The sequence below is a fragment of the Stigmatopora argus genome, chromosome 8 (genome assembly GCF_051989625.1).
Source record: "Stigmatopora argus isolate UIUO_Sarg chromosome 8, RoL_Sarg_1.0, whole genome shotgun sequence".
NCBI lineage: Eukaryota > Metazoa > Chordata > Actinopteri > Syngnathiformes > Syngnathidae > Stigmatopora > Stigmatopora argus.
The window spans coordinates 15,600,627-15,624,067 of NC_135394.1; the positions used below are offsets into that span (position 1 = coordinate 15,600,627).

General features: G+C 39.9%; 3 protein-coding genes across 5 annotated transcripts in view; all 3 read right to left on the minus strand.

Annotated features, from left to right (window-relative positions):
- Window positions 1-8,683, minus strand: part of sh3rf1 (SH3 domain containing ring finger 1) — a 42,625-nt gene extending 33,942 nt beyond the window's left edge. Inside the window, exons 1-2 of the mRNA XM_077607224.1 lie at window positions 8,398-8,683; window positions 5,507-5,974 (exon numbers count right to left, since the gene is read on the minus strand). Coding sequence (XP_077463350.1) covers window positions 5,507-5,881 — 375 coding nt within the window. The 5' untranslated portion in view covers window positions 5,882-5,974; window positions 8,398-8,683. The remainder of the gene's footprint in view (window positions 1-5,506; window positions 5,975-8,397) is intronic.
- Window positions 8,684-12,257: 3,574 nt separating this feature from the next.
- rpl5b (ribosomal protein L5b) lies at window positions 12,258-15,045 on the minus strand. Its single transcript, XM_077607236.1, is given in 9 exon segments — window positions 12,258-12,417; window positions 12,494-12,582; window positions 12,654-12,831; window positions 13,732-13,934; window positions 14,002-14,136; window positions 14,222-14,337; window positions 14,408-14,477; window positions 14,943-14,960; window positions 14,962-15,045. Coding segments are annotated over 9 exon segments (990 nt in total). The 5' UTR covers window positions 15,043-15,045; the 3' UTR covers window positions 12,258-12,317.
- An 816-nt stretch (window positions 15,046-15,861) lies between these two features.
- palld (palladin, cytoskeletal associated protein) overlaps window positions 15,862-23,441 on the minus strand; it is a 42,365-nt gene continuing 34,785 nt past the window's right edge. For all 3 annotated transcript variants that reach the window (XM_077607213.1, XM_077607214.1, XM_077607212.1), the window contains exons 16-23: window positions 21,986-22,222; window positions 21,753-21,902; window positions 20,351-20,439; window positions 20,142-20,274; window positions 19,870-20,077; window positions 17,953-18,118; window positions 17,711-17,844; window positions 15,862-16,376 (exon numbers count right to left, since the gene is read on the minus strand). In XM_077607213.1, coding sequence (XP_077463339.1) covers window positions 16,216-16,376; window positions 17,711-17,844; window positions 17,953-18,118; window positions 19,870-20,077; window positions 20,142-20,274; window positions 20,351-20,439; window positions 21,753-21,902; window positions 21,986-22,222 — 1,278 coding nt within the window. In that variant the 3' untranslated portion in view covers window positions 15,862-16,215. The remainder of the gene's footprint in view (window positions 16,377-17,710; window positions 17,845-17,952; window positions 18,119-19,869; window positions 20,078-20,141; window positions 20,275-20,350; window positions 20,440-21,752; window positions 21,903-21,985; window positions 22,223-23,441) is intronic.

Genomic DNA, 23,441 nt, shown 5'->3' on the forward strand with positions numbered 1-23,441 from the left:
GGTTCTCATTAAAATTCTTGCCCGCCTCCCTCGTCTGAGGTCGATGAGTCAGGCCGGTTCGCTTTGATGACGTCACGCCGCTTTGGAAGCCTCGCCGACCTCCGCCCGGGTGACGCGAGCCCGTCATTACGCCGTCGCTGGCGAGCATGCCGGGAACGTTTTGACATTGCCTGTTTTTTTTTTGTCACATCGCATTCCTCCCGGTTCTCCACCAGGCCGCAAATTCAAAATTTGTTCACGGGTGCCTATATTTCTTTTTCCGTCAAAAAATTAAGCTACTGTATTCTTCGGACTATAAGTCGCACCCGGGTATAAGTCACACTAGCCAAAGAATGCACATTAAAAGTGAAAAAAATATATATAGGTCGCACTGGAGTCGCATATTTGGGGGGCAGTTTTTAATTAATAAGAACCAAAAAACATTATACCTTAAAGCAATGTGTCAAAGTGGCGGCCCGGGGGCCAAATCTGGCCCGCCGCATCATTTTGTGCGGCCCGGGAAAGTAAATCATGAGTGCCGACTTTCTCTTTTAGGATCAAGTTAAAATGAAGAGTATATATGTATGTTAAATGTCCTGATTTTCCCCCTTTTAAATCAATAATTGAAATTTTTTAATCCATTTTTTCTGGGTTTTTAGTTCAAAAATCATTTTGTAAAATCTAAAAATATATTTTAAAAAAGCTAAAATAAGCATTGTTTTAGATCTATAAAAAAACTGAATATTCAGGGCTTTTAATCCAGTTCTTTTAATCCATTTATATAAAAAAAGTGGCCAGACCATTTTAGATCTAATATCTAGATTTTTTTTATTTTCTAAAATTGGATTCAAAGAACTGGATCAAAAGCCCTAAATAGTCCGTTTTTATAGATCTAAACCAATGTTTATTTGAGCTATTTTTTCTAAGTATTGGAAATTGTCTTTTAATCATGTTTTTTATTTCAAATGAAAAAAAAATATTTTTTTGAAGTGGAAAACCGAAAATATTTGTATATTTAAACTAAAAACACAAAAGGAAAAATTGGATTAAAAAATTTGCAATTATTGATTTAAAAAGGGGAAAATCAGGAAATATAATATACATCTATAATCTTCATTTGAATTTGATCCTAAAACAGTAAGTCGGCACTCATGATTTACTTTCTCGGGCCGCACAAAATGATCCAGCGGGCCAGATTTGGCCCCCGGGCCGCCACTTTGACACCTGTGCCTTAAAGTAATCGGGCTCTATCTTTACCAAACTTTTAAATACGCATAAATATTCAGTTTTGTGGCCAATGGGGATTTTCTAGCGTTGGGGTTTTTATTTTTTTGCCCATGTGGGTCCGTTTATGTCACATTAAAATTCATAACAGCAGGAGAGCGGGCTGAATAATGTTTTTGTGCTGCTCTGGTATGAGCTCATGTCACTGTCGCGAAAAAAGACATTTGTATTGGAAACACCAGCTAGTTCAGGGTTTGTAGTTACAAACTGTGCGCAGTGACCTCAAGTCAACTTAGCCCATTAGTACATACCCAAAGCGGCTATCTATCTTTTTACCTACTAGAAAAACCTGTTCTTAAGTTTTTTTGTATTGTCGGTTTAAAGTAGGGATGTCCTCGCGTGGTTTCAACTAACAGGTAACGCAAAAAAATATGTTGAGATATGTATATTTATTTCTATCTAAGAAAATAATATATATTTATATATACCTACTGTATTTTGTTGCTTATATTATATGCTTTTGCGATGATTTTTCTTAAGATTTTGCCTTTAAAGTAACACATTTGTACTCCCTATTAAAACCATGAACATGGAGGTGAAAATTGTGAATCAGGGGGCGGCTTATACGCGAGAAATTGCAAAATTTAACGATTTTAAGGCAATTTTAGGGGTGCGGCTTATACACGAGAAATTGCAAATTTCAACGATTTTAAGGCAATTTTAGGGGTGCGCCTTATACGCGAGAAATTGCAACATTTAACGATTTTAAGGCAATTTTAAGGGTACGGCTTATACGCGGAGGCGGCTAATATGCAAGAAAATACGGTAACACGTCTCCCCGCTTGAAAGAACAGCGAGCGCGCGACTTTCAAAAATAATGGAATGTTTTGACAAGCTGCAAAATGCTAAACTCATTTAAAACGTTGCATTTTGAAACGAAATTCTCATGCCAAGTTAAAATGGCGACCCAAAAACAACAACATTTTCATTGATTGAAACATTGGCTTGATTGGTTTTGATACAAAGTGCGTATTTAGGAGTTTGCTCGAGACTGGCATGGTAAACTACGAAGGATTTGGTCATATTTGTCCGTTTTTTTGGGGGAAGTGGAAACGACCATGTTTGCGAGCACCGTGGGATGCGAGTCCTCAAACTGTGTGTGAAAGGTTCCAGCGGACCACCCGTCCCCCCCCTACGCAGAGTCCGAGCAAATGCCAGAAAAGAGTGTCAAACAACTGGCGCAGCCCCGGAGATGGTGTTAAGAGGGAGGAAAGGGGGGAGGAAAGGGGGGAGGAAAAGATGACTTTGTGCCAAACATTTGGGCTTCCTGCAATTGGAGGATGTTTTGCTTTGAAAATTCTTGACAATAAAAAAAAAAAATTGAAAATGCTTTGCTCTCCTGTGGTATTTCCGTCTGTTACTTCCTCTTTTTTGGGCGTTTTTCTTAAGGACTTTTTGGCTGCCGTTGACGGTGCTAAATGTCCAATCCGTTTTAACTGGGAGGGATGACATATCGTGATTCGTATTGGAAATATTGTGTTGGTTGAAATAATTGTCGTCGCGGTTTAAAGGGAGTCAAAAAGGAAAATTATGCCTTTAAATGGTACTTATTTATTTGTTGGGAAAATATTCTTGTATTTATTTATTCTTGTTTTAATGTATTTTTAAAGTTTTAACCTTTTTTCTTTATTTTTTGGAATTTAAAAAATGGAAAAGCTATATTCTCATTATAATTTATTTTATTTCAAAACATATTTTGATGAGACAAATTATTTCTATATTTAAAACAGAAAAGGAATTCATAAAAAATGTTAATAAAGATAGTATAATTAAGATTTATCTTATAGTGTTACTGGGAGTGTTCATTTTATTTTTATTTTTTTTAAATGAGTCTGTAATATTTTTTAATTTATATATAATAAATTATGTTAACCAGTAATAACAATAAGAATTAGAATTTAGACCGACCACATTTGAGGACAATTTATGAGGCTTATATTTAAAGGACCAAAATAGGATTAAATTTCATTTTAATAGTTTATCCAGTTTTGTTCCTTATTTTAGTATTTCAAATCATTTTTTTGCAAATTTATTCCTCAGAAAGTGCATTTGTCTTATTTAAAACTTGAAGGTCATGAAAAAAAATGTCCTTCCAATTTTGGAACGCCGCTACGCTAACGTTAGCAGTCCCTCCACTTGTGTCGGCCGGGCAGCGAGATCACAAGGGTCCCCGAAACAAAACCCTGTTGTGCATCTGTCAGCCGGCCCTCCTGGCCATACACCAATCGGAGGTGGGGCGGCGGATCCCAAAAAGAAAAAGAGCCGCTTTTAGCCGGACGTTTTGGCCCGCCGGACAATGAAGAAGCGAGTCTGAGGGTGACCAGCGGGGTTAGCCAAGCGCCAGGGACCCCGCGGAGGGCCGCCCGGCATCCGCTTTGATCCCGCCGAGGCCTTCCACCTGCGAGGCCGGTCCGGACTTTAGCTCTCTCATTAGAGAAGAGCGCTTGTGCTTGTATTGACAGCTGCACGATAGCGTTTAGCCTCTATCAAAAGAACCGCACTATCGGAGAAGTGCCACCGCGGAGTTGATTTGAACCGGAGCAAAATGGGGGTCAAGTGTCAACCCGCCCCGAGAGAGCCAGGGAAGTCCGCCGAGACGGGGTTTTTTACAGAGCCCGGGGAAATTCCCAGAAGGCCAAAGCGGCTTTGAAAGGCGCACCAGTGAATAAAGCCACACTGTAGCCACTATGATCTCGGGACGTAGCGATACATTATCAGCGTGTTGACATTCTGATGATTTGACACAAGGACTTGACATCTTTTCATCAACCCAATCCTCCCTTTTGATTTATTTTTTTTGTGCGGGTCACAGCGGCTCGCAATTGGAGCTGCCCTTCACAAAAAAAACATGTTTTGGTGGGGTGGAATGGTGGAAAAGTGGTTAGGAATTTGGCCTCGCAGTTCTGGGGTCGAGGGTTCGATCCTAGGTGGGTCGTCGTTGGATATTTAGTTTGTGTAGGTTTTCTCTGGGTACTCTGGTTAATTCATGCATTTATTTTCTGTTCCGTCGAGCGGACCTTCAAATATTCATGTTTTGGTGGGGTGGGACGGTGGAAAAGTGGTTAGGGTGTCGGCCTCACAGTTCTGGGGTCGAGGGTTCGATCCCAGGTGGGTCCTCGTTGGATATGTAGTTTGTGTGGGTTTTCTCTGGGTAGTCTGGTTAATTTGTGCATTTATTTTCTGTTCCGTCGAGCGGCCCTTCAAATATGTTTTGGAGGGGTGGAACGGTGGAAAAGTGGTCAGGAATTTGGTTCTGGGGTCGAGGGTTCGATCCTCGGTGGGTCGTCGCTGGATATTTAGTTTGTGTAGGTTTTCTCTGGGTACTCTGTTTAATTCATGCATTCATTTTCTGTTCGGTTTAGCCCCATAAGGGTCACGGGGTGCTGTAGAAGAGCAGGCGGGTGAGGGGGGTGCGTGAATTGGATGTTTGCCAATCGCAGGGCACAATGAGACAAAAACAATTAGTTGTAGCTAGGGGAAATTAGCCTAGCATGCCTAATTTGGGGTTGTTTTAAGGAAATCGGAGTACCTGGAGAAAACCCAAGCAAGCGAACTAATGCAAACGCCACACAGGAAGGGTCCGGATAAAGTGTGACATGGCAAGAAATGGCCGTTGGCCTGTTCCAAAAGCAGTAAAGCTTTCGAGTGAAATTATTACGAAATCTGAGTCGCGTCCGTTAGTTGACCGGCTGCTTTCCATTTCGCGATGATCGCAGTTAATCCGCGGCTAGGATTAGCGGCGGTAATACAACGTGGCTCATTTAATCCGCACAGATTTGCTCTGTATTGTTTTGATTCGGGTAGAAGCAAATGTGCATATCAATTTATTCCACTTTTATTTGCAATGAATTTTACGTTTTAATTGAATGTCGATTACTATCAATTGGAGTGAATCTGGCTACATTTTATATATCAATTCATATTAACACGACTCTAATAATCTTCAACATGTCAGGTTGTTGAACTGACTGACTCCATCTTGTGTTAAAAGTTAGAACTACAAACAAATGTAGTCTGAATTTAAGTTTCTTGTGCGGGCCTTTTTCAATAATATTTTCATCATTTGCTGCGGGTGAATAAAAATTGGACTGTGAGCTAGAATTAGTTTGGACACCCCTACTTTAGTCATTTCATGCTGGTTTAAATCCCAAAACAAATGAGACCTTCAGCGCAAAAATGTGGATAATTTCATCCCCGAAACCTTTTTGCGGCAGTGTTAGGAAAAAAAACAGTTTGTACTCACCCGCACATGAGAGCTCTTCACCTGGGCCCGCTGAGGTTGCGCTCCCGGCGGCCCCTGTTCGGCGCGGGTTCCGGCGGCGAGCCCGCGGGCCGCCCCATTGGGGGCGGGGGCGGCGGCGACGGGCACGGCCCTCCGCGGCCTCTGCTTGATGCCGTCCAGCAGGCGCACGAGCAAGATGTTGCTGGGCAGCTCGTCCACGCCGCACTCCACCAGCGTGCGGCATTCCGGGCAGCGCAGCTCGCCGCGGGATCCCACGATGCCTTGCAGGCAGCGGCGGCAGAAGGTGTGCTGACACGGCAGGACCTTGGCCGAAGCGTCCAGGCGCTCCAGGCACACGGGGCACTCCAGCAGATCCAACAACACCGACTCCTCCATTCTGGCGCTGGCGCTTTCAGCAGAAAAACATCACGCCCACCGCGCAGCCGTCACGCCATCCCCGCGCCGTTATGGCCGCAGCATTAGCATAAGCTGTCGAAGAGGGTCAACACGAGTGGGTTAATCAACGGTACCGAGAACCGGGTCACCGGACCTGTGAAAAACAGGCAATCGCACCAGGATTGGATACATTGAAGCCGTAGTACGGTAGTACCTCTACTTACAAATTGGGCTTGGATACGTTGAAGTGATACCTCTACTTACAAAATTGCAGAATTGGTTCTAGAAGTTTTGGCGTAACTTGGATTTTTTGCAAGTATAGGCATATTTTACGTAGAATTAGCATCATTCGTTCCACAATCTTTAATCGAAGCCCCTTTAAAAATGATAAAATCAAAAGCCTTTATTGTCATCATACACAGATGTGTATAACGAAATTGGTGGTGCTACTCCAAAAAGTGCATTTCCCAGTAAAAACATAAATGAGTAATATAAAAATATAAAAAGTCACATCCTGGCAAGGTAAATTCTAAAATATTGCACAAGGCAAAGAGCCACTGCACCCCGTGTGCCACCATCTTGGATCCAAAAGTATATCAATTTTGTATGAAACGTGTATACAAATGAAAGAAATGTCTAGATTGTGACTATTTATATTCTATTCATCTTTAAATTGGACAAATAATTGTATTTCAGAACAATTTTGTAACATGAAATATTTGTAAGGTGAAGCATTCGTAAGTAGAGGTACGACCGAAATGAGGGATGTCCCTAATCAGAAATCGGATCGGAATTTATCGGAAACGGAGCCCGATCGTGTCATTTTCAGAGGATCGGAATCAGGTGGAAAAAGATCGGGTTTATTAAATCAATTAATGTACATTTTTAGGTATTAAATAATCAGCTGCCGTTAAAAGCGAGAGACGTCTAATCACATTTGACTGGGAGGGCTGACACAGATCGTTCCATTGTATTTTTGTGATTAGTTGAGTAATCTCCCAGAAGTTGAAAAACAGCAACTATAAGCGCAACGGCAGCCTAATTAGCGTAACTCACAGGTGCTTAATGTTCAGGTTTAATCTAATTTGCCAAAGCGGATAAACGCACCTGTGACGTGAAGCTTGATGTCGGAATTGTGACATAATTACACTTGGAAAGGATATGTCCCGCTTTAATTTTTTAATATATATTTTTTTAAAAAGCTCTAATAAAACTCGGAATTGGGTCGGTAAAATATTCCTGATTATTCATACCAGAAATTAATGTAAGAGCTCGACACAAACGTGTTTTGTTTTACAAACTGAAAATAATCTACGGTAGGCTTATTTCCATTGTACTTTAAAAATATATTATTTTCATGTAAGAGGAGAACATTTAGTTTTTAGTACTTTAGTGTTTTGCTTGATTAACTAAAATGTTTAAAAAAATAATAAACCCTCCCTGATGATTATCTTTGCAATGATTTAAAGAGATATTCCCAAACATCTGCTTTTGCTTCAGAAAACAAACAGTTACATAACAATCATAGTCCAACTTTTCTGCAGCCATAAATTTTTAGTCCCAATGCATATTTACAGTCTAACATAAAGCTCAGTGATACGACAATAAATAATGCGATAAGTCGACACATCACAAAAATAACTACAGATTAATCGACTATGACCTTTAACAGTTTGTGGCAAACCTCCAATTCCCAAATTATGCACTTTCACTACCCAACTCCCAAATTTAAGGCATATCTGACATGTTTTCATCACTTTGCAACTAAAATTGCCTATCAAATCAAGCCTTATAATCGAATTCCAACAAAGAAACGAATATTCACATCAACTAACATTGCTAAAAGAATGTTTTTTATCAGTTCTTAGGAGGGGGAAAAAGGCTGACGTCCCGTCAGGTTTATAAAAGAGGGAAACTCTGAAAACATTCCATTATTGCGATGCACACATTTACATTTTTAACATGTATTCTAAAGCTATTACAGCAAAAAAGGCAAAATGGCGTGTCAATTCTATTCATTTTGGTCAGGTGTTTTGGATGAAACCAACATTTATTACCCCAAAAAATCACAATTCTATACTGTAGAAAAAAATAATCAGTCATAATTTCACTATAAAACAACCCAAAATACCATTACCGTAAAAAAAAAAGTCAAAATGGCTTTGTAATTATCTTCATTTCGGTCAGGTGTTTTGGATGAAACCAACGCGTCATATGAATAAGTATTTATGCCAAAAAAAGGATTTAATATTACAGAAAAAAATAACACGTCATAAATCCAATACCACACAATAGACAATACCAATAGCCTAAACTTTATATCATTTTAAAATGCAAACGTGATGCTAGTTAGCTATTAGTTACTATTAGTAAAACTACATTCGTACAAGTCGTGTTAGACTCGCTAGCTTTAACTTGGAGTTCCCAAGTTTTACACCACTTCCAAATTTAAAAAAAAGCAAGCAAATAAGAGCAAAAAGACAGCAACAATAAACTATTTATCACATTTTACTTACCTTTGGCGTGCTTTAACTCCCAATTGTGGCTAGCGTTACTTGTTAGCGAGCTTCCCCCCACTACTACTACTACTATTTCTCTACTCCCCCCTTTACAAAATGAAACAATCAACAAGCGAGTTCTATTATATCCATTCTCTGGTGGTTTTTGTGTTTTCTCCGGTTCTTCCACGTGAAATAAAGCAGAAGTTGACGCTAAAGGTCGAAGCGTGTGTTCACAGCGCCATGCTAGGAGGGATTGTGTTCTGTTCGGTAGTGTTCTGTTGGACCTGGAAACGAACTGGGAAGCTAGGGAGGGAGGGGGAATAGCGGGGCGTTCACGAGCCCTGGGAATTTACACACTTTTTTTGACTGTCGCGTACGTGAATGAAGCGAGATGTCGAGGAAAAAAAAAGGAATGTTCGTGCTAGCGCGCTAACTGCGTAGTATAATTTTATATTAAAATATAACACAGCGAAATGACACGGGCTATGTATGTTGTAATGTTTTATTTAACTTAGTGGGTAGAGAAGTGGATAATTTCCGAGGTACAGTAAAGGGGGCTTTCGAGCTTTATCGAAAGGGCGTGAGCTAAATCATGTCACCATGTGTGAACTTGTTATTAATGCCATTTAATCGCTCGAAAATGCATATGTTGTTGCACACTGTAGAATCAAATTGTTATAATATTCACTCGTTCGCTGGCACTAAGGGTGATAATAATAGGACGTCTATTGGTGTCAATTGCAAAAAAACAATAATAAAAAAAGATTTTGCCCTCATCAGTTATCTATATTTTTTTTATATATGTTTTGTTCTTTCTTTGCAAAATACGCATAGATACTACTATTTAAAATAGTACACTACATTTTTTTATTAATTCTACTTAAATATTTACTAAATACATTGAAAAAAAAAAGAAAACAATTATAAATTAATAAAAATTCCAGGATACGGGATGAAATAAATTTCTAACCTAACTAGTGAAACAAAATTGGAAGGAAAAAAAAAACCTGTCTGATCACAAAACATCATATATTATGAGATTGGAAGTCATACTGGGAGGAAAAAGTCAAATTTAGGAGAATAAAACCAGTACATTACATATTTTAACATCATGTGAACCCAAACTTGATGGGCCGGTGTAAAAAAAAAATGAGATATTAAAATCATTTTTAGGGTGTTTCTTTGATTCCTACTGATAAAACTTTGATGAGAATAATTTGAAATTGGAAGTCGACTTTAAAATGAGAAGATTTTCAGCTGATGACTCAAAAACGGTGAAGAAACAGTGATTTTCAAAGGTTTGTTGTTTGGCAAAAGTCCTTTTGGGTCACACATCTCCCAGACAGGAGCGCGCACAGCATGCCTGACAATAAACATTTATTTTTATCCTGTTTGGAAGGGTTAGAGCGAAGGGGGGCAGAGGAGGTGCAATAAAGCGGCAGATTTGTAAGGAGGGGGTGCTCCTGTGTCAGATGTGATCTGATGGGTGCTGGCGGGAGACCCCTCAGGTCAGATTTCCTCCCACAACACATTGCTGTCCTCTGAAACAATGGACGCTACTTTCATTCTGTTCAGTTTTTTTACCGGGGATTTTTTTTAGGTAAAGTGCTATTATACTTGTGGGGAATGTTATCAAGAAGTCTTACACGTATACATTTATCATTTGTTCTCCAAAGGAGTTAGTATAGCAGATGATGGTTTCGAACCATCGACCCCTGAGTTATGGGCCCAGCGCACTCCACTCTGCTGATGTTGCTAACATTAGCAATGCTAGTTAGAAAGAAAAACTATTTTAATTAAAAAAATAAAATAAACAGGCTATAGTACATGGACACCCAGTTTTGAATTCTTAGTGTTACAGTATATTTTGTTAACAAATGTATTTCATATTTTAATAAAATATTAAAAACAATATTAATTGTATTGAAATGAATAAAAACAGAAACAAGTTGTGATTAAAACATTTAAGTGGATTTTTTTTTTAATTTTTTTTTTCAATTAGTTTACAATTTTATACTTTTTTACTCATAATAAATCTGATATATTTTTTTATTTCCTGTTATTTTTTTATTACTACAGGATTATTTGGGTTTTTTTTATTACTTTTTTTGTTTTTAGAGACTGGATGTGCTAACTTTGGGTAATTTCAGGCTCAATAATTCAAATTCAACTTTGTCCCATGACCAAATCGTCGAGTAAAAATTCTACTAAGTCACCTAAAAATCAGAACGAAGACTTTACCTCACTTCTCACCCGAAAGCCACCCGGCAAAATCAGCAATTCCAACCTGCAACAAGACAAAAAATAAACCTCAGAATTGCATTCCCCGAAACCCAACCCAATTGAACACCAAAATGTAATTGTTTTCGACAGCCGTGCATATTTTACCATCAAAGAACAAGTTGAAGCTTCAGTCTTTTCGCTCACGGGCCCATTCCAGATTACACTTTTTAATAATCTTTAATAGGAATGACCCATTTGCGACACGTCGTGGTTGCCTGCACGACTCTCTGCCCTGAAAACCTGAAAATGAAGAGAAAGCTCTCTGGAAATAAATAACATTGACTTCCTGGCCCAATTCACCTTTCCACTTGAGAAAACAAAGCTCTTTTGGCCCCTCCTCCTAAACCAAGGGCAGCCAAAGTGTAAGAAGTTGGCCGCTAATGAAAGCGAGCCGCTTCGAAGCGACGTGGCGGAGGAGGCCTAAATAACGTCACTCCCAAAAACAAAGCGGCGAGGAGTTAATGCACACATGCAAAAGCCCACGTTTTGTCTGAATTACGACTCACTGACTCAGCGTTAAAGCAGTTAGACTGGAAAAATGCTAAACGCTACCTTGCGAGCCACGTACGGCCCTCTATTGCACATTTTCACATGCCAATTAAATGATAGAATCTTGTATTTTCTGGACTATAAGTTCACACCCGAGTATAAGACGCACTATCAAAAAATCGGATCAACGAAAGGGGATTTGGATTGGACTATAAGTGGCATTTTAGGGGGGAATTTTACTTGATCAAATCCAAAACAATGCAGACATGTCATCTTAATAGGCATTTAAAATAAAAAATATATACATAGAACTAAACAGTGTATTGTGTTTAAAGACATGAATTCAACTTAAAAAGTGAATTTAAAATATTTTAAAGGATGAAAATGCTAATTAATATATTTTTGACTGAACATTTGGGGGTTTGATCTTATAATTGCCAAATGATATTTGAATTTCTCAGGTAAGAATTGAATACCAAAGGCGACGCCCATTTTCTCCGTTTTTTTAATTTCTAAAAATACTGATAAATGCCATTAGGAGTTAAAAGAAAGCATCTCAGCACGATGTAAAATTATGAGTTAGCTCTAATCTACTGAATAGGACCCCATTCGAAAACCAAAGCAATGTTGGCCCCTGTCGAGCAAAGTGGATATTACAAGGAGACGTAGAGCTGGAAGAAAGACATGAGTGCGTCTGCCATATTGAATGTGTCATATAGTTAGTTTCAATTGCTAGGGTTAGTCAACATTCACTCCAAATATTAAGTCGCTGCCAGCCACCCCCCCAAAAACTCAATTGGACGTCAATGATTGTCAATGCCACCCCAATAAATAACACATGATTTAAAAATTCAAAGCAAAAGAAGTCTCATTTAATTAATTATACGGTTTAAAATTGAGAGGATTTTTTTTTGGAGAACTTGACATGTAATTTCAGTTTAACCTGTATTAATTAAGGCAGCTAAATTTGAAGTGGTCTTTAACTTGAGCAACATTATTCCACATACCTTTTCAGCTAACTGGCACTGGGTCATACTTAGAAATGACCTTTTTTTTTGAAACACCAGCAGATGAACAGAAACCAAGCAGCGGCGCAGACGTGATCATTTTCCATAGATTTATTAGAACAAAACTGCGGCCCGAAAGGACTACAGAACGAGGCCTCACTCCGCTTCCTCCTTTTGCTGAGCCCGAAGGAAGCTGGCCTTCTTCTGGGCGACGCGATCTTTCCTCTGGGACAGAGTCATCTTGGGACGATTCCACCTTTCCCGAGAGATCGTTAGCGTTAGCGTGGTGGCTACGAAACTGAGCACATTAGAAATGAAAACGGGGCGCCTACCTCTTCTTCTTGACCTCCCTTTGAGGCTTCTTTTCGTGGACCGGGTTCTCGCGAATGGCGGCGTGCGCTTTTTTGTAGGTTTCTTCAATCTGAAAGGTGGTTCGCACATTCGATTTGAGGCACGATGGATTTGGGAGCGGTTCGCTGAGGAAAAACTCACCGTGTCGGGGGTGATGCCCTTCTTGATGTAGCGGGAGAACTGCTTCTTGTAGGCATCGTCGTCGTTCTCCATGAGCAAGCTCATGTACTCGGACACGTTGATGCCCAGGATGTGCTTGCGGTGGATCTCGGCGTTGAATTCCTTGCTCTCGACGTCGTAGCCCGGGAAACGCTTGGTGCTGATGCGGAGGGGACGAAAAAAAAAAGGTTATAAACTGAGGCATAAATAGCACGTTTCTACCCATGTGTTCAGCGAGCCTTCATCAAACGCAACAATTCATAGTAATTTGACAGCTGAATTGAATGCTTTTGTCCTTATGCAGGTATAAGATTTAAAGCTTCACCACCAAGCGCAAAAAATAACAATAAGTAGTCAACGACGTTCAAGAATACCCTTTTAAGTCATTGTAAATAATTAACTTTCAAAAATGTGGTTCCCATTATTAAAAGGTATAGAGAAAATTGTCCAATGTGATGAATACATTTTGAATGCCTTTGTCATTATACAAGTATAATGAGACTTAAAGCTTCACCGTGAACTGCACAATAAACAAATAAATTAGTTAAATTAAGCTTTTATTCTTGACTTTGTCTCTTTTGGTTAAGTTAGATTAACTATCTAAAAAGTTAAGCAAAAACATTGTACATGTATTTTTTTTTTAATTTACCTCTGGATTATTTTAATTTAAACAAGTACAGCATGTTAGAGAGCTCTTAATTGAGACTCTGTACGAATTGTGCAAATAGAATATATAGTAGTGTACATACATATATTTTGCAATGTACCTCATGATTATTATTTCATTTATCACCAACTCTTTCCCTGCCATTGAGTTATACACATCAAATCCATTTCATTATTTAAAGGCTGGAACTGAGAGATCATGTTTGGGCTGACAGACGTCCAATCAAGTTTGACTGGGAGGTCTGACAGCTCTCAGTGAATCAGCCCCAACCAAAAAATAATAATAAAAACTTTCTAACCTGGTTACCATCCTCTGAAAAACACACGATTAGCCCCGATTCCTGCGATCGAATCGAGGACACCTCAAGGCCAAAGTCGTGTTATCGGAGCTGACCTGTGGGGGATGCTGAGACCTCCATCCACAGCGCCCTTGAGCGCCCCGAACACCTTGTTGCCGGTGCTGGTGCAAGCCAGGCCGGCATCCAGGTAGCAGGTGAAGGCACCGGGCTGCCCGTCGATGCTCTCCACGTTAAACTCCTCGCCGTTCACATCCAGTTGGCCTTCGTACACCTTGTCTAGCTTGAACTTGTTCAGGAGCTGGAACGAAAGCGCCCGTAAAAAAAAAAATGCTAAAAATTCCTAAGAAAAAATGGCAATGGCGTACCCGGCGAGCCAGCAGAAGACCGGTGCAGTAGGCCGCCGCGTAGTTAGTCAAACCCAGTGCGATGCCGTACTTGGGCAGCTCGTGCGAGTACGCCGCGCACACGATCACGTCCCCTTTGATCGTGGCGTAGGCGATCTGTAAGGAAAAAACAAATCCGCAGCATGGTTTTAAGACCAAATCATCATCAACAGCGGCGACGGGGCAACCGAACATGACCCACCTGGCAGACGATGTCCCGGTTGGACAAGCGGACGATTATGCGGTACTTGGGGGTGTTGTACTTGTTTTTATCTTGGACAACAAGGCGCTTGCGGGCAAAATAGTCAGTTTTTCCCTCTATGGAACACAAGCATGTCATTTTTTTTAACTTCATTTGCATTGTCAGACAAAACGTGCGAGATCTTACCTCTCCTCCTACGAAACTTGACTTGATACCTCTTAAAGTAGGCCTTGCTCTTCACCACTTTAACGAAACCCTGCACGGGAGAAGACACGCATGCGTATTAAACCATTTTCAAGTCCAACAAGTAAAATATTACACTATTAAATTGGCGCGCAGAATCAACAAACAATTGACCGTCAAACTTGCGTGCTCGTAGCAGTGATGCTAACTAGCTCGTAGCTTCAGGAACGTAAACGGCTAGTTAGCACCAAATTGACATTTGAATTAACAAGGAAATTTTGTCAACGAGAACGAGGTTTTTTAAACAGAACGGTGTAAACAATGACAGCGAATTGAGGTTTATTTTGAACGACAGGAAGTAGTACGTTTATCCGGACGGCCATTAGGCCACGTTGAAGTACAGCCAGCTAGCGACCAAACGGGACATAATCCTCGTTCATCTCTAACATAACTGCATGTTTTGACAGAAAAATCACCACCAATCGCAAGATGGATGCCTTAAGAACATACGGTAATACATATTGGGAGTATTACAAACCATTTTGCAGTCTTTCTGGCCTCCTTACGAAGGAGCCCGGAGCCAAAGACTGGGAACTGACTCCGCTGCACGGGAGAAAAGGAAGTCGAGATTTGCGCATGCGCGATACATAACCAGTCACAGGCCGCGGCGCCTGCCTGGAGTCAATTTAACACACTGCCTCCTCTTGGCTTGGAAGAATACTGCAACAGAGGTGGCGCTAATAAAACACGCACAAAATAGTGGAGAGTTCGTCCAGGTATATTTTATTCATTATTTGTGAATTATGTACACACAAACCTTCAAAAAGTAAAAATGTGGAAAAGGTTTCGATCCATTGACTTCGTGGTTACGGTCCAAGCACATTTCCACTACACCACACCGTTGTAATACGGTCAAACACTGTCCCAGTCAATGACAATTCTAAACTAATGAAACGTATGAGAGAATATGGTGCATTAGAGTAGTTGCACTATACAAATAAATATTTTCTTTATCATTTATGAACGGATGGGAGAGCTTGAAAAAGTAATAGACATAGCAGAGGATGGTTTCGATCCACCGACCTCTGGGTTATGGGCCCAGCACGCTTCCGCTGCGCCACTCTGCTTGTGCAAACCGTAGTAGCAATAATCAATTAAATAACAAATGAAACCAGCAAAAAAGATGGCCAATTATGTATATTTAAATGTATTCATTTTATTAATTGTCATTTCTTAAAGGTATATTTTCTTGATCATTTGTGAAAGACTAAAAGAGTAAGAACCTAGCAGACAATGGTTTCAAACCTTGAACTTCTGGGTTATGGGCCCAGCGCGCTTCCGTTGCCCCACTATACATTTAATTTACCATCATTAGATCTCCCAAAACCCTGCCAGCCCTCCCACTTTAAAATGACTGGACATCAAGTGTGTGTTTTTCCCCAGAGAAAAAAGCCATGTGATCATACGAATCAATCTTTATTTGCAATGTTGATGAAGTAAAATGACACGCGCACACGCTTGATGATGGCTGGATGACTATTAAAATGAATATGAAATTGATAGCCACAATGCAGTTTTGGCACAAGCGAGTGTCCGCATGCAAAAAAAAACAAAAACAAAAAAAAATGTGATTGTAATATAGGCTGATAACTTAAAATGCGAGCTATGGAAATAGTCTTTTTTTTTTCAATAGAAAAATAAACTGGACAATTTGTGACAGCAAAGCAGTCCGTCTTTGCGCCGAAATGCGACACGCTTTCTTCTTCTGCTTTCCGGTCACTTTAAAAGTGGAGAGGATGGTGGGGCGCCCCCTACAGGTCGTCGCTCTCCACGAGCGATCCGGGCGCGAGGGGGCCGCAGTCGGGGAAGAAAGCCGCCTTGACGTCCAAGCCGCGCTCGGTCAGGGCGGCGTAACGGCTGCTGGAAGGACGCAGCGTCTTGGGCTTCCACGCGCTGGGTTGCTGCCACGCTGCTAAAGTAGTGGGAAAAAAAATGGGTTAGTACTTTCATATTTTTTATCGCATTGATTGCAGTTTTTCTTAAATATGAACCATTCTAGGTACAGTGCAGTGGTCACCACTAGAGGGCGCCAATACCAAAATTAGTATCAGAATAGCACTAAAATGGAAGTACAGTAATCCCTCGAATATCACGGTTAATGTAGACCAGACATGGCCGCGATAAACAAAAAAACGCAAATATCACCCCTATTATATATATATATATATATATATATATATATATATATATATATATATATATATATGTATATGCATATGTACATATGTATTTATTCCACCCCAGAAAAAAATATGCAATGTATTCAAGCCGCGAAAATTGAAACCGCGATATTCGAGGGATTACTGCAAGGGTGTCAGACTCGGGTTGGTTCGCGGGCCGCTTTAACGTCAACTCGATTTCATGTGGGCCGGACCATTTTAGATATAATATTTATAATTTTTTTAATAAATGGATTAAATTAACTGGATTAAAAGACCTGAATATTCCGTTTTTTATAGATCTAAAACAATGTTTATTTTAGCTTTTTTATTTTTATTTTATAAAATGATGTTTGAACTAAAAACACAGAAAAAATTGATTAAAAAATGACAATTATTGATTTAAAAATGGGATAATCAAGAAATTTAATATACATCTATAATCTTCATTTTAATTTGATCCTAAAACAGAAAGTCGGCACTCCTGATTGACTTTCCCGGGCCACACAAAATGATGCGGCGGGCCAGATTTAGCCCCTGGGCCGCCACTTTGACACCTGTGGATTACTGTATAGGTATCACGATGCTAATGCTAATGCCAATGCCCGTCACCAAACACTTTGATTTCAGACCAAAACATCTGGCTCACGTAATGTAAAAATAAGTAATATAACCACTTTAATTTAACATTTTATGAGTTTTTTCTCTCCTAATATTACTTAGAATTAAGGCAAAAGTAATTTTGCGTTGATACAGACCTTCCGTCGCCAAAGTCAAACCACACAACCTCCAGTTTACGACATTAAATCACAAAATATCACAATTCTAATCCTGTTATATTCCAATAAACAACTACATTCTCATAATATTATGCAATTCAGGTTGTAATATGACTTCTCTCATAAAAATTTATATTATAATATTTTCCCCTTTTATGTGGCATAAGCACCTCCCCCTCAATATCGACGATTGATTACCAGTCCTAGCACAAATTATAGTAAATGCATTAAAATGGCATTGAAAGAGTTTTATATTTTAAAAGTTTTGATATAATTTTTTATTTTATTCTAACTTCGGGGGGGATTACCGTGCACGTCCAGGCGGGCGGTGCTGGACACGATGCCGGCGTCGTTCTTGGCCGACACGGTGTACCAGCCGGCGTCGTCCTTGCGGGCCGGCTGGATGATCATGCACAGGTAGCCGCAGTTGTCCTGGTGCATGCTGGGAAGGGTAGTATAAAAAATAGTATAAGTGGATGGACTTGGGTAGCAAAATCTGATAATGGAGTACAATCCGACAGAATGCAAGGCAATTTAGGATGATAGCCACCTGATTCTGTCGGTGTTGTGAGTCAGCGATTCGTTCTCGCGCTTCCAGAAGATCTGCGGGTACGGCACCCCGCTGACGCGGCACTCCAGGCGCACGGGGTGGCCTTCCGACACGCTGGTGTTCTGGAGCTTCTCCGCGAACGTCGGCGCCTTGTGGAGCTCTTTGGCTGTGCAAAAAATGGAAAAAGTGGTTAGCGCTTAAAAGCTACAATGGACTATTAGCCGTATATTGAAAAAAATTAAGTCAGATAGGCTTTGGTTAAAGTTGCAATAATATGAGAAACAAGGTGTCAAATTAGAAGGAAAAATGACATGATTAAAGTTGAAATATTTTGAGAATAAAGTCATGTTTTATGAGAAAAAAGTTGAAATTATGAGAAAGAGATTTAAATTGAGAAAGTTGAAATTATGAGAACGCTGAAATTATGAGAAAGAAGTTGAAATTATGAGAAAGAAATTGAAATTATGAGAAAGTAGTTGAAATTATGAGGGAAAAAATTGAAATTATGAGGAAGAAATTGAAATTATGAGAAAGAGGTTGAAATTATGAGAGAGGTTGAAATTATGAGAAGTTTAAATTATGAGAAAGAAATTGAAATTATGAGAAAGAGGTTGAAATTATGAGAAAGCAATTGAAATGATGAGAGAAATTGAAATTATGAGAAAGAAGTTGAAATTGTGAGAAAGAAATTGAAATTATGAGAAAGAAATTGAAATTATGAGAAAGAAGTTGAAATTATGAGAAAGAAGTTTAAATTATGAGAAAGATATTGAAATTATGAGAAAGAGGTTGAAATTATGAGAAAGCAATTGAAATTATGAGAAAGAAGTTGAAATTGTGAGAAAGAAGTTGAAATTGTGAGAAAGAAATTGAAATTATGAGACATAAATTGAAATTATGAGAAATACATTGAAATTATGAGAAAAGTTGAAATTATGAGAAAGAAATTGAAATTATGAGAAAGAAGTTGAAATTATGAGGAAAAATAGTAGCTTTATGGAGTCTTATGAGGAAAATGTTGCAAAATTATAAAAATGAAGTCATACATTTTAAAATTATATGATGTAATAATATGAAGAAAAGTTTTAATATAAAAATGTTGTGCTATGAGATGACATAATGATGTAGAATTATAAGAAAAAGGGTTGCAATATTATGAGAATTAAGTTTTACATTGTAAACTAGGAGGAAAAAGATGCAATAATATGAGAAAGTTGGAATATAAAAAATATGTTAATATCAAATGTAATTATCAAATGTTATATGACGAAAAAAAAGTTTTAATATGAGAATGAAGTTGTTACAGTATGAGAAACACGTTGAGAGTTGTAATATTAGAAAACATGGCGACATAAACTTTAAATTGTAATACCATTAGATATGTTATGAGAAGAAAAAAGTAGCTAGTAGCTAATATAGCTAAATTAGCCAAATAAAGATACGCAATGTCACAACTTAAATTTTATAATGAGGACTTTTAGGTTGAAAATTGTGCTATTTAAGTGTATATATTAACACGTTATCATTGTAGTCTTGTGGTGTAAGCGGTTAGCGCGTTGGCCTCATATCTCTGGGATCCTGGGTTCAATTCCAGGTCGGTCCACCTGTGTGGAGTTTGCATGTTATCCCCGGGCTTGCGTGGGTTTTCCCCGGGTACTCTGGTTTCCTCCCACATTCCAAAAACATGCATGCTAGGCTAATTTAGCACTCTAAATAGCCTAACCCTAGCTATGATTGGTTGCCCTTCGTCTCCTTGTGCCCTGTGATTGGCTGGCCACCGATTCAGGGTGTCCCCCGCCTCTGGGCCGGCCGGAGTCAGCTGGGATAGGCTCCAGCACCCCCCGCGACCCTAATGAGGATGAAGCGGTTCAGAAAATGAGATTCTTTTTTGTTTGTTGTGTTTTTCCGTGCGCTCACCTGCGACGATGAGCTCCAGGTTAAAAGAATTCTGTCCGGCGCGGTTGCTAGCGATGCACGTGTAGACGCCGGCGTCGCGCGCGCCCACCGGTTCGATGATGAGCGAGTGCACGCCGTTCTCGCGCACCAGCATCTTGTGGGCCGAGTCGGGCCGCACCGTCTGCCCGTTCAGCTGCCACAGCAGGTCGGGCGTGGGCAGACCGCTCACCTGCCGCGTGCAAAAAACGTTAGCCACGTCGTCTAATCGGCGTCCGCGGCGTGGACGCCATCACCTTGCAGTCCATGCGACACAGACGGCCCTCCTGGACGATCAGGTCGCCGGGCGCCTGCAGGAAATGCGGGCGGAAGTGGCGCTCCTGGATGTTGTCGTTCTCGTCGCCGCTGTCTCGGGATCGCGACCTGGGCCTGCGGCGAAAGCCAGACTTTTTTTAGACGCCGTTTTTAGACACGCTTTTTAGACGGGACGGCGCTTCGGTCCCACCGGCGCGCCTGACCCGCCGCCGAGCGCTGGCTGCGACCTCGCTGGTTGACGGCCTGCACCATCATCCGTCCTGTGCAGCTCACCCGGCCCTAAGGGGAATATGGGAAGCGGTCAACAGGGGGCGCCAGAGAAAATGTAATCAGGGGCAGTTTGTTTTAAGGGGGTTTTAGAGGTCTAAGAATTTAAAAAATATTTTTGGGGGGGTTGTTAATTCATCGGCCGCCCTGCACGGGGTTTTTAGACGTCCAATCTGCGTTGACAGGGAGGGTTGGCGAATTAACTGGGATTAGTGGAGGAGAATACGTTGTCAGTTTTTTATTATTTCTTGTTTTTTTCAGGTTTTTTCATAGGTTATTGTTGTATGAACATAAATTTTAAAAAACGCACATATTTACTGACATAGGGTGCACTTAAAAGTTTAAAACTTTAGAAGAAGTGGACATGGTGCCCAATCAGTAGGCACAAAATTCAAGATTTTCGATTTTTTTGCCGGTTTTTGTGTTTTTTTAAGCAGTTTTCTGAGTTTTTTCAATTGTTTTTTTACACAGTTTTGCCTGCTTTTCCCGGGTTTATTTTATGCTGTTTACACAGACTTTTTGACGTTTGACCTTAGGTCATTTGGAACCGGTTTACTGGGTTTTCCAAGCACAAGAACAAATCAGGGAGAGGCGGCATCTAATTATTATGTTCTTCCAAGATGGAATAAATTATATTTGAGGTTTTAGGTGTGCTCAAACGACCTTTAAATGAAGGCTAAAATGATGAATGATTTCTGCGCTTGTCTGTTTTAATCGATTTTTTGTTTGTAATTTTTGTTCTTGCCTATTTTGCAAACATATAAAATCATATTTCTTTGCATTGTTGACTTTTTGGGCATGCCGCACTTCCCACAAGCTTTGCTGATTGACACTATCCTGACGACCAAATGTTCTTAAAGTTTACATGAAAAAAAGTGTTTTTGGTCCCCCCAAAACATATGTAAAAAAAAATTAAATCAATAATTGCAATTTTTTTTCAATCCTAATTTTCTGTGATTAGCTCAAAAAGCCTTTTGGGATATCTACATAAATAAATAAATCATAAATCTATAAAAATATTTTCTGCTTTCCACTTTATTATTGAACATCATTAAAAAAATATATTTTGATGGAAGATAAAAATGTAAATAATATTTCCCAATTCCCTTTTTAAATCAATAATTGCAATTTTTTCAATCCAAAATGTTTTCTAGTGTTTTTAACTCAAAAAGCATTTTGCGATATCTAAAAATAAATCAATAAAAATATTTTCTGTTTTCCACTTTAATATTGAACATCGTTAAAAATATATATTTTAATACAAATGTAGCATTTAGCCTCATTAGTGATGTGTTGAGCGCACGGGGACTTTAAAGGCGACGTACCTCGGGGTTGCCCGCCATGACGGTGTAGTTGCCGTCGTCGTCCAATGAGGCGGCGGCCGTGCGCAGCGTGCACGTGCCGTCGGCGGCGCGCCCGATACGGTAGTGCTCGCTACGCTTGGAGATCTGCTTGCCGTCCTTGAACCAGTACACCTGCCGACAGGGGGCGATAGACGTCCCATTGGTTGTAAGCGGGAGGGTCGCCCCCTCAAATGTCTTTTGTTCGGAGGTCTGACCTTGGGTTTGGGGTCTCCGTCCACTTTGCAGCTGAAGGTGACGGGCATGCCCTCAAAGACTTTGTAGTGCTTGAGCTTGGCGCGGAAGACGGGCGGCGCCCCCCGCCCCGCCGGACCGTCGTCGTCGTCGTTGTCGTCGTGCCGGACGTCGTCATCCGACTCCTCCACGGGCGAGCGCTCCAGCCGGAACTCGATCTCGCTGATCAGGCGCTGCTCGAAGCTGGACACCTTGTACTCCTGCACGACAGCGGGCGAGAGAGATTTTCATATTTTTATGAACTTAGAACCAAAAAAAAGTAATTAACAAAAAAAAATTCCCCCAGAAAAAAACGTGATGTCGTGAAAACCGCGATATTCGAGGGATTACTGTAAATCCCGCCGGAAGGTTTTTGTTTGTCATAACGTAACATGCCGTAATGCCACAACAAAAGTGTAATCATTTATTTTAAGGGGAGGGAGGGAGGAAAAAAAGACCTGGCAAATGTCAAAAATCATATTTTAGAGTGGATAAAGAGACTTTTACAATTTTGTGAACCCTTGTGGCGTTTACCGGCGGCGCATACGGTAATAAAAGTCAATATTATTACATTTTCTAATGCTTTTCAAATCGTTTTTTGTTTTTTTAATAGTTAATTGCTGCAAAGAAATAAATAATATGAACAGCAAATTAATTATTACTCCGGTTTTGGTTTTAGCTAACTTGTGTTAGCTAAAACACAATTTTATATAAACCTGTGTTAGCTAAAACTGTGTTTTAGCTAAAACCCGTGTTAGCTAAAACTGTGTTTTAGCTAAAAGGCGTGTTAGCTAAAACTGTGTGTCAAGTAACAGTAACTAAAACTGTGTTTTAGCTAAAAGGCGTGTTAGCTAAAACTGTGTTTTAGCTAAAAGCCATGTTAGCTAAAACTGTGTTTTAGCTAAAAGCCATGTTAGCTAAAACTGTGTTTTAGCTAAAACCAGTGTAGCTAAAACATGTGTTAGCTAAAACTGTGTTTTAGCTAAAACCCGTGTTAGCTAAAACTGCGTTTTAGCTAAAACCAGTGCTTTTTCAAAGTGGATTTTCACATTTTTATGAACTAAAAAAAAATCATAATTAATAGCATAAAAAATCATAATTAATAGCATAAAAAATTGCGAAGAAGTCAATTTGCGATAATCAATGGAAGACTGTAGTAGTTTGGTTAAAAACTGGTGGAGGATTTGTCGTATTTGACAGGTCTGAAAGGATGAAGGAAAGGTGTTCAGGACCACAATAAAAGCCGAATATTAACGAGGTGAATTGGCCACACCCGCGGACAAAGAAAGACTTGATTGGGCTGCACAAAGTGGATTTTGTGTTTCCCTGCCGTGAATGAACAAGACACCAACACGCCTTGACGAGTTTTACAATCAACACGCTTGCAGTCCGCACACCTGCGTGGCAAGTAACAGTAACGAGACTTGAAAAAGGAGGGAA